The sequence below is a fragment of the Rhinopithecus bieti genome, unplaced genomic scaffold (assembly GCF_001698545.2).
Source record: "Rhinopithecus bieti isolate Rb0 unplaced genomic scaffold, ASM169854v2 scaffold_3043, whole genome shotgun sequence".
In the NCBI taxonomy this organism is placed as follows: domain Eukaryota; kingdom Metazoa; phylum Chordata; class Mammalia; order Primates; family Cercopithecidae; genus Rhinopithecus; species Rhinopithecus bieti.
The window spans coordinates 3,964,079-3,977,130 of record NW_016804580.1 but is presented as its reverse complement, the minus strand read 5'-3'; the positions used below and the strand labels follow the sequence as shown (position 1 = coordinate 3,977,130).

Sequence of the window (13,052 nt, the reverse complement as noted above, 5' to 3'; positions counted from 1 at the left end):
TTTTTTTTTTTTTTTTTTTTTTTTTTTTTTTAACTATTGCAGGACATGAGAACAAGGTCTAGGTCTAGGGATTAAGGAAAAAAATCAGAGATCAGGCTGTTTAGGCTTCTCTTTTAAAATAGAAAAGAAGAAAAAAGGAGGAGGAGGAGGAATAGGTGGTACAGGAGGAATAGGAAGAGGAGAAGGAGGAGGAGGAGGAAGAGGAGGAGGAATCACATTGGTGGCTTAACCCTGTTTTTAAGGATAAGATCTCAAAATCCTGTTCTCAATTTCCCTTCTCTGGCTCAAAGTTAACATTTAGCAGGATTGTCAGAGCATGGCCAATATATGCACAAGGGACTGGGACTTGGGAGTGAGGTTTGTGGATCTCAAACTGTGAGAACAGCTTTACTTCTTGTAGGCGAAGGCACATGTGGACACGTGGACAGAGTAACAGTTTTTTGCAAGCATTATGAGATGACCTCGGTCACTGTGCTAGTAAAATTCCAGTTTGCTAAGGCTAAGTATTTCTGGGACCAGGACAGGCTTGCTTGTGACACTGTAGCCGCAAAAGCAGCTGTATGCCTTGAGGCACAGAGTAAGCAAGATTTTTATTTTTGCTAAGGATAAATATTCATCAGTGGGTGCAGGCTAGGCCTATCTAGGGATGTCGGGCTTGGATAGCAGCTAAATTTCTACCTTCAAGGATTCACATTATCATACAATGTTTGCAGTGAGAAAGAGTCTGATAGAGAGAATATAATAATACAGGAATATATATTTCATTTGGGGCCAGGGCCAACCATTCAAGAATCTCAAACAATGTTCTGTACCTCCCATGGGTTAGCTACTCCAAGATTTGGGATCCTAATCACCTCTCTTTCTTTCTTTTTTTGTAGAGACAGGGTTTTCTCATGTTGCCATGGCTAGCCTTGAACTCCTGGGCTCAAGCCATCTGCCCTCCTCAGCCTCCCCAAGTGCTGGGATTACAGGCATGGGCCCCACTCCTGGCTGCTTTCTTTCCTTATCAGAAATATAAACAAGCATCGTTCTCCTGATCATTCTTTCCTTCCATTTTACCCCCAAAGTATTTTGGGTTACATTTCTATCATAACATTCATCAGAGTCAAACATATATTATAACTGAACATATTCAGACGAACCAGAAAGTGGGGGTATTATTTGCTGACGCAAAGGAAGTCTTAAGAAATGTTTGTGGAAGGGAATTACGAGACTTGCTCCAGATCACATTCACATCTTATAATTTCCTACTCAACACTCTTTCTACTGTTGCGTACTTACTGTGATGAACTGAACGTTTGTGTCCCCCCAAATTTATATGCTGAAGCCCTATTAAAGCGATGGCATTATGAGGTGGGGCCCTTGGAAGTAATTTGGCTTACATGAGGCCATGAAGGTAGAGCCCTCATGCCCTTATAAGAAGGCAAAGAGACTCCAGATCTTTCTGTCTTTGCCATGTAATAATACAATAAGAAGGTGGCTGTCTGCAAGCCAGAGAGAGGGTCCTCACCAGAAACTGAATCTGCCAGTTCCTGGATCTTGGACTTTTTAGCCTCCAGAACTGTAAGAAATAAATGCTTGTTTATACCACCCAGTTTATGATATTTTGTTTTAATAGCCCAAACTGACTTGTGATTCTATGAAATTACTTAGGATATTTTCAGATCTAAACTTTTCAAACAACTTTTCACATGAATATATGTTATCTCTCAGCACAGCTAAAATAATTCTGATTTTAACTTTTGTTAGTTTATTTACTACATTAGTACAGTGCTTCAAGAGGATGTGGCCCAATGCTGAATAGTAAACAGTTATTTATTGCAAATGGTTCCCCAGGCAAAGATGATATAGTCTGAAAAAGGAAAGCAATGGGCATAGTCAGGCTGCTGGTAAGGTAAGAATAAATGGCTTACTGTTTATTTTTACCCTTTATTTTTTAGTATTTATTTATTTATTTATTTATTTATTTATTTATTTATTTTTGAGTCAGAGTCTTGCTCTGTCACCTAGGCTGGAGGCCAGTGGCACAATCTCAGCTCACTGCAACCTCTGCTTCCTAGGTTCAAGTGGTTTTCCTGCCTCAGTCTTCTGAGTAGCTGGGATTACAGGGACCCTGGCTAATTATTGTATTTTTAGTAGAGATAGGGTTTCGCCACGTTGGCCAGGCTGGTCTTGAACTCCTGACCTCAAGTGATCCACCTGTCTTGGCCTCCCAAAGTGCTGGGATTACCAGTGTGAGCCACTGCACCAGGCCTATTTGTACCCTTTAATCTTGATTTACATATATAGATCTGATGATTATATCTCTCTTCTTTTACTATGAACTCTTGAAGGCTGCTGTATTTCCTGCTTCCTTGAAGGTGTCACTAATGAAAATCTGGAGTATTTTGAACCATGAGGATAGATGTAGAAGACGGCTTTCAGAGATCTTTCACAGTGACCTCTCTTTTGGCCCGTCCCCCCCACGAGAATGCCTTGGTATGTTTCCTTGAAGCTATGGTGTGCTATGGCCCTTGCCCCATATACAGTCATCCTCTAGGCAACACTAGTTTGTTATGGGGACAGGAAGCAGAGGAAATACACCTGCAGAGAGATAATCAAAATAGACAAGCAGAAAGAAACAGAGATGAGAGGCAGATGAAGAATTCCTCTGGCTTAGGCCTTTCTGAGGCCCTACTCATTCATTCCCACCCTGGAGCTCTGTAAGACATCCTGTGTCTTCACCCTAAATTCTTTATTTTGATCAAATCAGCTTGAGTTGCTTTTTTTCCCCTGTAATCAAAGTGTCCTCACAAACACATTAGGTGGCAAGTAGCTAACAGAAGAGTCACAGAATGTATAATAAAATCCAGGAAATCAAATCTCTAACAACAACTTTAAGAGGCTAGTTCCTGTGCTTAGCTTTGTCTGAGCACACCATGCTCCATTCCCTGGTTTTAAAAAGCAATGAAAATTTTTTTCTTTCAAGTTACTGAAGGCCTCTTATGCCACAGATTCTTTGTACAAAATCTAATGGAAAAATCTTAAGGTTAAGGTTAATGTTGAGAGGGTGACGGTTTCCTGCTTACGTGAAGTTCTGTGTATCTCAAGGTTTGGACATTATTTTCAAGGTGAGCCACGTTATTTCACTTACCCATCCCTTGGCCAAACATTTTAACTTACTTTAGGGCTTAAACGATTTCATGCAAAAAGACTGATTTTGAGGCTTAACTTGTAATATCATTATGTGGATGTAATCATTGGATAAGCAATGTTTTTTGGTGATGCTTTCAAGTAGATAATCTTAAATAAAGTCTAGATAATCTTCGGCAATCATATATTGGATATAAATTAGGCACACAATCCCAGATACTGGAAACATAAAAATAGGGATTAATGTGGAAATAGCTGTTACAACATAATGTCATCATTGCTATAACATTGTTGCTGAGGACAGCGTTCTGACTGACTCACCCCGACAGGATGGCAGGAAATACTTGCCTGGTATCAAATATATATGCGGTTGACTAGCTCTGCCAGGCAGAGGTCATGAATAGTCATATGCTTTTGGGGAATAGTGAGACTTTTCCCAGGAGTAGGGTGTGGAAGAATGGGAACAGTGAAAAATTAAACTTGCTGTATTATCACTTGAATATTTCATGAAATAATTTTGAAAAGCTATGCATCTCCTTTTGCATCTCTAGGTTCATATTATTTCAGACTTTTACTATATGTTTACATTTCTAACATATTTTATGTTGCAGATGTGCTTTAAATATAATAGCATGAAATTTGGAGATGTAAATTGAGCTCCTTAAAACTAGAGAAATTGTTTTTCACTTAATCTAAAGGACAAAGCCAGTCGGGCTGTCTGTCCAGTCAATGAAATCAGAATTTTCTTTTGAGAAGTTTAACTTTATTGTCCAACTCAAATAGAAATGTTAAAATATGTCCTAGCACAATCATCTCTATTGATTGTGATTTGTAATTCTAAGGGGTGAGAAGTGAAAGGAGAGAAGAGGAAGGAGGAGGGAGGAGGGAAAAGGGAACCGGGGAAAGGAGAAGGGAGAAGGTGAGGGAGGGAGAAGAGAAAGAGAAAACAAGAAGGAGGAAAAGGGGGAGGGAGAAGAAGAGAAGGGGAGGGGAGAGGAAGGGAGGGAAGGGAAAGGTGAAAGAGAAGGGAAGGGGAGGGGAGGGGAACTTGGCAAAGGTTTATCTCCTGCTCCTTTTCCCATATTGCTTGTCTTGAATCTCATCTTTTGCTACTTAAGTTTCTTTTTTGGGTGCTTCAGTCCCTGAGTGTCCCTCTGCTCCCTTCTTCCAGGGCATATTCCTCCATCTCCCCAATATAGTTTTGAGATAAGGAAAAGGACATTTGAGAAAGAGGAAATGACAAAGAAGGCACAGCAAGCTGGCACACCTTCCTCAATTAGATCCCTTTCAGAAGAGAATATATGACATTTGAGCATCTGCAAAATGATTCCCTAGAACTATCTGGGCCACATCCCCTTATGAGGTCACTGAGGTTTGAGAGTAAGGATCTGAGGGTCTGAAGCCCTTGAGTAGAGTGAACCTCTGGGTCTGCCTAGCCATCTGCTGAGGCTGGTCTGCTTCCTTTGAAGGATTCCTTCTCTCTCTCTTTCTCTCTTTTTAATTTTTTTAAATTTTATTTTTAGAGAGATGGGGTCTTGCTTTGTCACCCAGGCTGGAGTGCAGTGGTACAATCACAGCTTACTGCAGCCTTGACCTCCCAGGCTCAAGCAATCCTCTCACTTCTGCCTCCTGAATAGCTGGGACTACAGGCACGCACCACCACACCTGGTGAATTTTTGTATTTGTTTGTAGAGGTGTGGTTTTGGTATGCTGCCCAGGGTAGTCTTCAGCTAGAGATTCCCTCACCTTGGCCTCCCAAAGTGTTGGGATTACAGGCATGAGCCACTGTACCCGGCCTGAGGGAATCCTTCCCTCTTGAGTACAACTTGTAAGAACTTCATTATCTTAGTCTTAAGAGCAGGTGCGGATCAAATGACTCGAAAGGTCACTAAAACTGACTACAGTCTTGGGTGATAATTGTTTTTGGCAGTCATAGGGAAAAAAGCCTTTTGTTTGGAGATGAGGGAAATCAGAAGAGAAGGTGTCCAGGAAGGTAATCAGAGGGTTAGAGATAGATATTATCTTGTACCTAACCCGCTTCTATTAGGTAGTAGAGACTAAGACTTGAGTCACTCATAGATCAAGTATCACAACAAGGTAGTTTAGAAACATGAAAGTGCTTCTATTTTTTTGCAATTATTCATTTCTTTCATATTTTATCAACCTCCTTTCTTCCCGGTCCAGTTCATCTACCTTGGGTAAATTTCATAAATTTATGGCCTCCTGAAGCTTCCCCAGAAGCAGATCCTGGTGCTATGCTTCCTGTATAGCCTACAGAACTGTTAGCCAATTAAACCTCTTTTAAAATAAATGACCCAGTGTCAGGTATGTCTTTGCAGCAATGCAACAATGGCCCAATACACCTTTGAAAGGAAAGGTAGCTGTGTCTACCTTCAGCTCAACCCTGCCCCTATTGCCCTGTCCAGGAAGGGCATCACCTCACCTGAATGAGCACTGCCTGAACAACCCTACAATTCCAATTTATCTCTATTTTCCGTGTTTCCTCGAATGGACTGAAAGTAAACTCCAGCTTCCCCATCTTCTGTGGATCTACATAACTGAGACATAGTACAATTTCCTCCCTCCCTCTTTTCCCTGCTTTCACCACAGTACAATTTGCTTCCTTCCCAGGTACATATTACATCATGGTCTTTATTATTATTATTATTATACTTTAAGTTCTGTGATACATTTGTAGAACGTGCAGGTTTTTTACACAGGTATATATGTGCCATGGTGGTTTGCTGCACCCATCAACCATCTAGGTTTTAAGCCCTGCATGCATTAGATATTTGTCCTAATGCTCTCCCTCCCTTCCCCCCCATCCCCCAACAGGCCCCAGTGTGTGATGTGTCCCTGTGTCCATGTGTTCTTATTGTTCAACTCCCACTTATGGTGAGAACATGCGGTGTTTGGTTTTCTGTTCCTGTGTTAGTTTGCCAAGAATGATGTTTTCCAGCTTCACCCATGTCCCTGCAAAGGGCATGAACTCATTCTTTTTTTATGGCTACATAGTATTCCATACCACAGTCTTTTTAAGACTTGCTGGGGCAGAATACTCAAGTGGCCATCTACTTTCAAAACATTAAGCCAAAATTGTCTTTACACTCCTAGAAACGTTTTCTTTACACTCTACTCTGACGCAGCTCCAGGGAATAGATTTTTGTAGATTTTGCACCTGTCTTCTAGCCGTCATCAATCTAAACTATTGATTCTTTTGCAGTCTTTCCATCATTGATTTTGGGTAGTGCTGGTGATGGTATCTTCCTCACCTTCCCCATTTTTTCTCCCAGGAAAGAGGAAAAACTTCTCACCAAATATACTGCACTATTCCAAAGACAGTAACTTCAAAAACTCTCATCCTTCTTTCTTTCCAGTCATCTCTTTATATAGACTGGGAAGAGGAAAGAGATGGTTCAACAGAGATGGTTCTGCTTCCTTTCGTGAGCCTCAGGGATTTGTGTCTGACCCCAATTATTGGTAGTCTTTGGCAGTTTATAGAACATGTGTTACTTGAACCTCTTATTTGAGGGGTGTAGCCAATTTCACTCAATTCCTTGTGATACTTGTGTATGAGGGATGGATACTATTAGAGTTCTGGTGTGTTTGGTAAGACAATAAAAATAGCTATATCTGAGCTTTACACCTCAAATAATGATGCTACCCTTTATTCCTCAGGCTTCAAAGGTAGATTCCAGGATATGGAAATTATAAGCACTAATATCTCATATGTTAAGGTCAAAGTAGTTACAGAAATATTCAGTTGGAAAGTCTAACAAATGGTTGAAAGCATGGTATGGATCTGGAGCTTGGAAACATATTTCAGTAAGAGAGAGACCTGACTTGAAGGCATTTACATCTAGATGTCACTTAAAATCTTGGAAATGAATGACATCTATGGAGAATGTGTAGAGGAGGAAGAAAAGTGGATGGAGAGGCAAACCCTGGGGAATCTAAAGAAGTTACTGGAAGAAAATACTTAAAAAAACAGTGAGACAGAAGAAAATTTGAGGTTAAGAGAAGAAGGACAAAGAAATAGGAAAAGGGTAAATAGAAGTAGAGTCTGGCAGAGAAAGAAGGTAAGAAGCAAAGAGAAAGGAACATGTAAAATTAAAGAAAATGAGAGAAATAGAAGAGAGCAAGAGAGGCGGCTCTGTCGGGCTTTGGCACAGTGACACCAATATTTGCGCGAGGGTCCTCTCAATAATTTCCAATGATAGGCTGTTCAACATGAATCTGGAGAAATTGTGAAATTTAGAATTATTTTCGAACGCTCTTGCTGGTGGTATGAAAATGACAGCTTGCTTACATATCATGAAAGTTAACTTTTTGTGTCAACTTGGCTAGGCTATGATGCCCGATTGTTTGGTCAAACACTAGTCTAGAGGTTGCTGTGGAGGTAGTTTTCAGACGTGATTAACCATTATAATCAGCTGACTTTAAGTAAGGCAGATGGCCCTCCATAACGGGAGTGGGGGCGGGGGGCTCAAGCGCAGACTGGGATTTCCTTATAAAGAAAGGGTTCTGTCTTAAGACTGAGAAGCAAAAACTGTCAGAGTTTCCTGCCTGGTGTTTTGCCCTGCAGATTTTAGACTCAAGACTGGACCATCAACTCTTACTTGGATTTCTACTCTGCTGGTCTGCCTTATAGTTTTCAAGCTTGCCAGTCCCCACAATGGCATGAGACAACTCCTTAAATCTCTCTCTCTCTCTTTCTCTTTCTCTCTCTGTCTCTATCTCTATATCCTATATTTTTTTTAATGTTTCTCTGGAGAAGCCAGACAAATACATGTGTGTATTCTAGCACACAACTAGTATTTCACCTAGTGGTTTATGTATCTGCTTCTTTCTCTAGCTTAGAAACTTCTTAAAGTCTAGACTGCTTCTCATTCATGTTTGTGTTCATGTTGTCTAGCATATTGTAGGCTCACAAAAAATAATTACATAATTAATATTGAATAAGATAGTCTTTTTTTTCTTTTTTTTTTGGAGTCTCACTTTGTCACCCAGGTTGAAGTGTGGTGGCGTGACCTCAGCTCACTGCAACCTCTTCCTCCCAGGTGCAAATGATTCTCCTGTCTCAGTCTCCCAAGTAGTTGGGATTACAGGCATGTGCCACCACACCAGGATATTTGTTGTTGTTGTTGTTGTTGTTGTTGTATTTTGGGTAGAGATAGGGTTTCCTCATGTTGGCCAGGCTGGTCTTGAACTCCTGACCTCAAGTGATCTGCCCGTCTTGGCCTGCCAAAGTGCTGGCATTACAGTCATGAGCCACTGCGTCTGGACCAAAATAGTCTTAATAGATTGCAAATATCATTTTTTTCTTATGAACACCACAGTTCCATAATAACCTAGCTATAATTCCTGTTATCAAGATAGTTGTCTATTTATTCACATGATTGCAGGCTGGAGATCTGAAGATAATTCATGAGGAGGGATGTACAAATTGACATTAAGGAAAAAAGTGAAGTATCCTTTGCTCTGTGACATATTTGGTGTTACAGCAGATCTAAATTTCTGACCACAAACTCAGGTGTTCAAGATATGATGCATTTCTTTAATTTCTAAAAATGTTATTAAATCTTTTAGTGAGCCCTTATCTTGCTGAGTTCATAAAAGCCAATCACATTCATTACTTGGTTTACTTGGAACCCATGCTAGGAATGAGAAAATGGGTAATGGGTAGAAAATATCCAGGACCCTTGGTGGCACTGTTGATTGTGAGGGTCTCTGAGTCATGCATGAGCCCAGCCTGCAGAGTTCCTTCATGCCGATGCAGCAGCTTTTGGCTCTGTTTTGCACATGCTCAGTACATGGGGTGCTAGGGCTAAAACATTAGTGCTGAGTCCTGCCTCCCTATGTGATATGGTTTGGCTGTGTCTCCACCCATATCTCACCTTGAATTGTAATAATTCTCATGTGTCATTGGAGTGACTTGGTGGAAAGTAATTGAATCATGGGGGTGAGTCTTTCCCATGCTGTTCTCATGATGTGAATACGTCTCGCGAGATCTAATGGTTTTATAAAGGGGAGTTCCCTACACAAAGCTGTCTTGCCTGCTGCCATGAAACATATGCCTTTGGCGGCCAGGCACGGTGGCTCAGGCCTGTAATCCCAGCACTTTGGGAGGCTGAGGCGGGTGGATTATGAGGTCAGGATTTTGAGACCAGCCTGGCCAAGATGGTGAAACCCCGTCTCTACTAAAAATAAAATTAGCCGGGCATGGTAGCAGGTGCCTGTAATCCCAGCTACTTGGGAGGCTGAGGCAGGAGAATCACTTGAACCTGGGAGGCAGAGGTTGCAGTGAGCAGAGATTGTGCCACTGTACTCCAGCCTGGGCAACAGAGTGAGACTCCATCTCAAAAAAAAAAAAAAAAAAAAAAAAAGAAAGAAAGAAAAACATGCCTTTGCTTCTCTTTTGCCTTCCACCATGATTGTGAGGCCTCCCCAGCCATATGAAACTGTGAGTCCATTAAACTTCTTTCCTTTATAAATTATGCAGAAGTCTCGGTATGTCTTTATTAGCAGTGTGAGAACAGGCTCTTACACTGTGTAAGCAAAGAAAGAATTCCCTTTGCTGTTCTGCTATCTTCCCCAGGCACCACCAGAAGTGGCAAGTCTAGCCCCTCAAGTCTTTTTAGTCTGTGGATAATGTTATACACACACACACACACACACACACACACACACACACACACACACACATGATAATGTCGTATATATATATGATAATGTCGTGTATTGTCATATATATATAGATGCCCTCAAAAAGGCTCCTAACATAATCTGAAAAGTAAATTTCAGGCTTTATACTAAAAAAAGAAGAGCAATTCTTGTTAGGTAGCTCCTCCTTTCTGCCCAGAAAAATAAATCCATAAAGCATGAAAACACTAAAGTTTCCTGCATGTAATATGGAGTGACAGAAAAAAATAGCAAAGGAAATGTTGCAGAAAATTTTTCTGCTATGGTATATTTCATTTAGCAACTAAAGGCATCACTTACCTTATCGGTGCTTTTCTGTTTGCAAGAAAACACAAGACCGCAACTGTGATATGAGTCATCAGGAATGCTAATCCAATACCCAGGAGAGTCCATATATCTGGAATTTTAAACCAATGAAAAAGATAAATATGCAGTGAAATATATTAGAGACCACCCAAACCAAGCCATTTGTTTAGTCATAATGTCACCTACTATTCTGAGCGTATGTGAAGTCTGTAGTAGGAGGATTAAACTTGATATGGCATCGATTTCCGTTCCATCCTTGTCCACATCTGGAAATGAGATAAAATGAAATAGTTGGAAAAAAGAAAAGTGAAAACATACTTGAACAGAACTGGCATGGGATAAAATGATGAATGTAAATAAATAGCGAGATACTGGGAACATGGATAACTTTGATAAAAAACGACAAACATTAAGCCAAAGTAAAACCAAAATTAAATTGTATTATTTTCATATTGTTGTGTAAGATAATTTTCTTCAATATTCATCTTCTTGACTTTATAAGGTAGAAACATGGTTTCCCCATGGTTCTTTGTTTTTTAAAATTGACTCATTCTTCTCCAGTGTCCAATATTACTTTACTTTATCCATCATTTGCCTCAAATCCAAAAGGGGATGCATTTTTCTATAGTGAAGAGATTTGAGTTATTTCAGAACACTGATGGAGCAGATTCAAATTTTACATTACCATAAATACAAACCAGAGAACACATTTATTTCTCATTACAAAGGGATAATCCTTCAAGTGTTTAGACTTGGAAACAGGTTAATAATCTCATTTGATGCACTAATAAAATCTCAGATACTTACTACGGTTCCATCACCTTTGTTTTATTTAGGGATGTATATGATGAAACTTTTAACACTGGTGCGGATGGTCTTGAGAAAGTTAAGAACGAAAGAGTACCTTCTGCCTCTAAGGGAGATAAGGTTTATTGCTAAGCAGTAAAGGTATTGAAAATTTTCTGGTAGTATCTGAAAGTTTATGTACATACACTTGTTTACCAGCAGCAACAGGAAACAAATTATGATGGGTTTGGTCAAATTTCCTGCCAACTTCACAGTACATGCTACAAAATAGGATGAAGACTTAGCTTTTGAATACATATGTATGAAAACTGAGTGTTAGAAGCAATGCTTCTTCAGCACAACGTATCAAATTCTCACTTAATCTCTTTTAAATTTGAAAATTTGTATGCTCAAAAGTAATTCCTTCACAAAAGCAATCAGCTTCTTTAAATATAAAAAGCTTAGATGTTCATGGAGGCCTATCAGAATGCCTTTCTTTCTTTAGCAAATATTATTTTAAAAGTAGAAATGGAAGACAATGTCATTGTTTTAATGTTTCTGCAATTCAGATTAAAATAAATTATAACTGTGGGATATTGGGGTATTTGATTTTTCCCCTCACAGTCCTTAAGATGCATTCCTTGTCAGTCCTCACTTGACCTTGTGAATCCGACCTGTCAGTCTTTCACACGTGCACACACTGGTATGATCAAGAGATGGGGACACATTTTCACTCTGAGTTAATTCAATTCCTTTAAATGTTGAAAGTGCTACTTTCCTGGCATCAGGGCTACGGTAATCATCTTAAACAAACAGTACATGTTTGAATGTGCCTATTGATAAATTTTAGTGGAAACTGTCTTGGAGCATCAGTTAAAAAAATAATGGGGAAACCCAAGACATATGGAGAAAGAATATGGATGCTGTCTCCCTCTCTCTCCCTCTCTCTACCTACCTACCTACCTACCTACCTACCTACCTACCTACCTACCTACCTTTCTTTCGTTCTATCTTCTATCCACCTATCTGTAATCTATATTGCCTCTTTATCTAAATGTATATTTATATTTATATATAAAACCTGGTGATGAACAAATAGAGTACTGAGTGGCCTTTTGATAGTTCTATGGGGAGTTCAACTAGACTGAAATAATTCTTATGTTAATTTTACAGAAAATATGCATAGAACGAGGGATAAAACAAAAAATAAAGACAGAAAATTCATTCTTATACTGATAAAATTTGTCTATAAAATAAAAGAACAGAAAGATTTAGTGAGAAATAAACCTTATCACCCATTTAGAGGTGCAGGATATTCTCCAATTCTGCACTTTGTAAAGACCTGCCCATTCTAGTGTTAGAAGTTTTATTATGTATGTTTCTAAATAAAACAAAGGTATTAGAATCTTCGAAGGGGTCTTCCTTCCAATAGCTATGGAAATATATACTACTAATTGATTGATTGATTTTACCACAGAGCAGTTATGTTATAGAACAAATCAAACTAATATCATCCTATCAGCTAACATGAGAGAATAATAGGAAATAAACTACGGTAAGGGTCAAAAGTAGTTTCAAAATATGTTGAATTGTAGTCATTTTTGGTATACGAAAACTTGAATTTAATAAGTATGATTCATTTATATCTTTATTTGTTGTGATATTTACATAACAAAGTTACAAAAAATGATTTTAGAGAAAAACGAATACACTACCCCCCAAAACTTTCCACTTCAGTTTTTTTGTGTGTATCAGCCTGCCATCTTGAAACAAAATGATTTCTATACATGTTTTCGAGGGAATTTACCTTCTACAAATTTTAATAGATGTCAGTAAATTTTTAAATGGGAGTAGAAACTACTGAGATTTTAAACTTACATGGTGAAATCTATGATTCCAAAAATTTTAGTCAGTAAGTCTGAACATAAATTGATATGTTGCAACCTGAAGCAAACATTGCAATCTCCATGCTAAAATTCCCAAATTATCCCCTCCTGTGTAACAAGTTTCCTTATAAAATCACAGAACTGTCATGGGATAAAATGATGAATGTCAATAAATAATGAGATACCAGGAACATGGATAACTTTGACAAGAAACCAAAAACGTTAAGCCAAAGCAAAACC

The 13,052-nt window shown here is 39.1% G+C and overlaps 1 protein-coding gene across 2 annotated transcripts in view; it reads right to left on the bottom strand.

Moving 5' to 3' along the window:
• Positions 1–13,052, bottom strand: part of MALRD1 (MAM and LDL receptor class A domain containing 1) — a 715,118-nt gene that overhangs the window by 28,057 nt on the left and 674,009 nt on the right. For both annotated transcript variants that reach the window (XM_017869225.1, XM_017869224.1), the window contains exons 37-38: positions 10,327–10,406; positions 10,135–10,231 (exon numbers count right to left, since the gene is read on the bottom strand). In XM_017869225.1, coding sequence (XP_017724714.1) covers positions 10,135–10,231; positions 10,327–10,406 — 177 coding nt within the window. The remainder of the gene's footprint in view (positions 1–10,134; positions 10,232–10,326; positions 10,407–13,052) is intronic.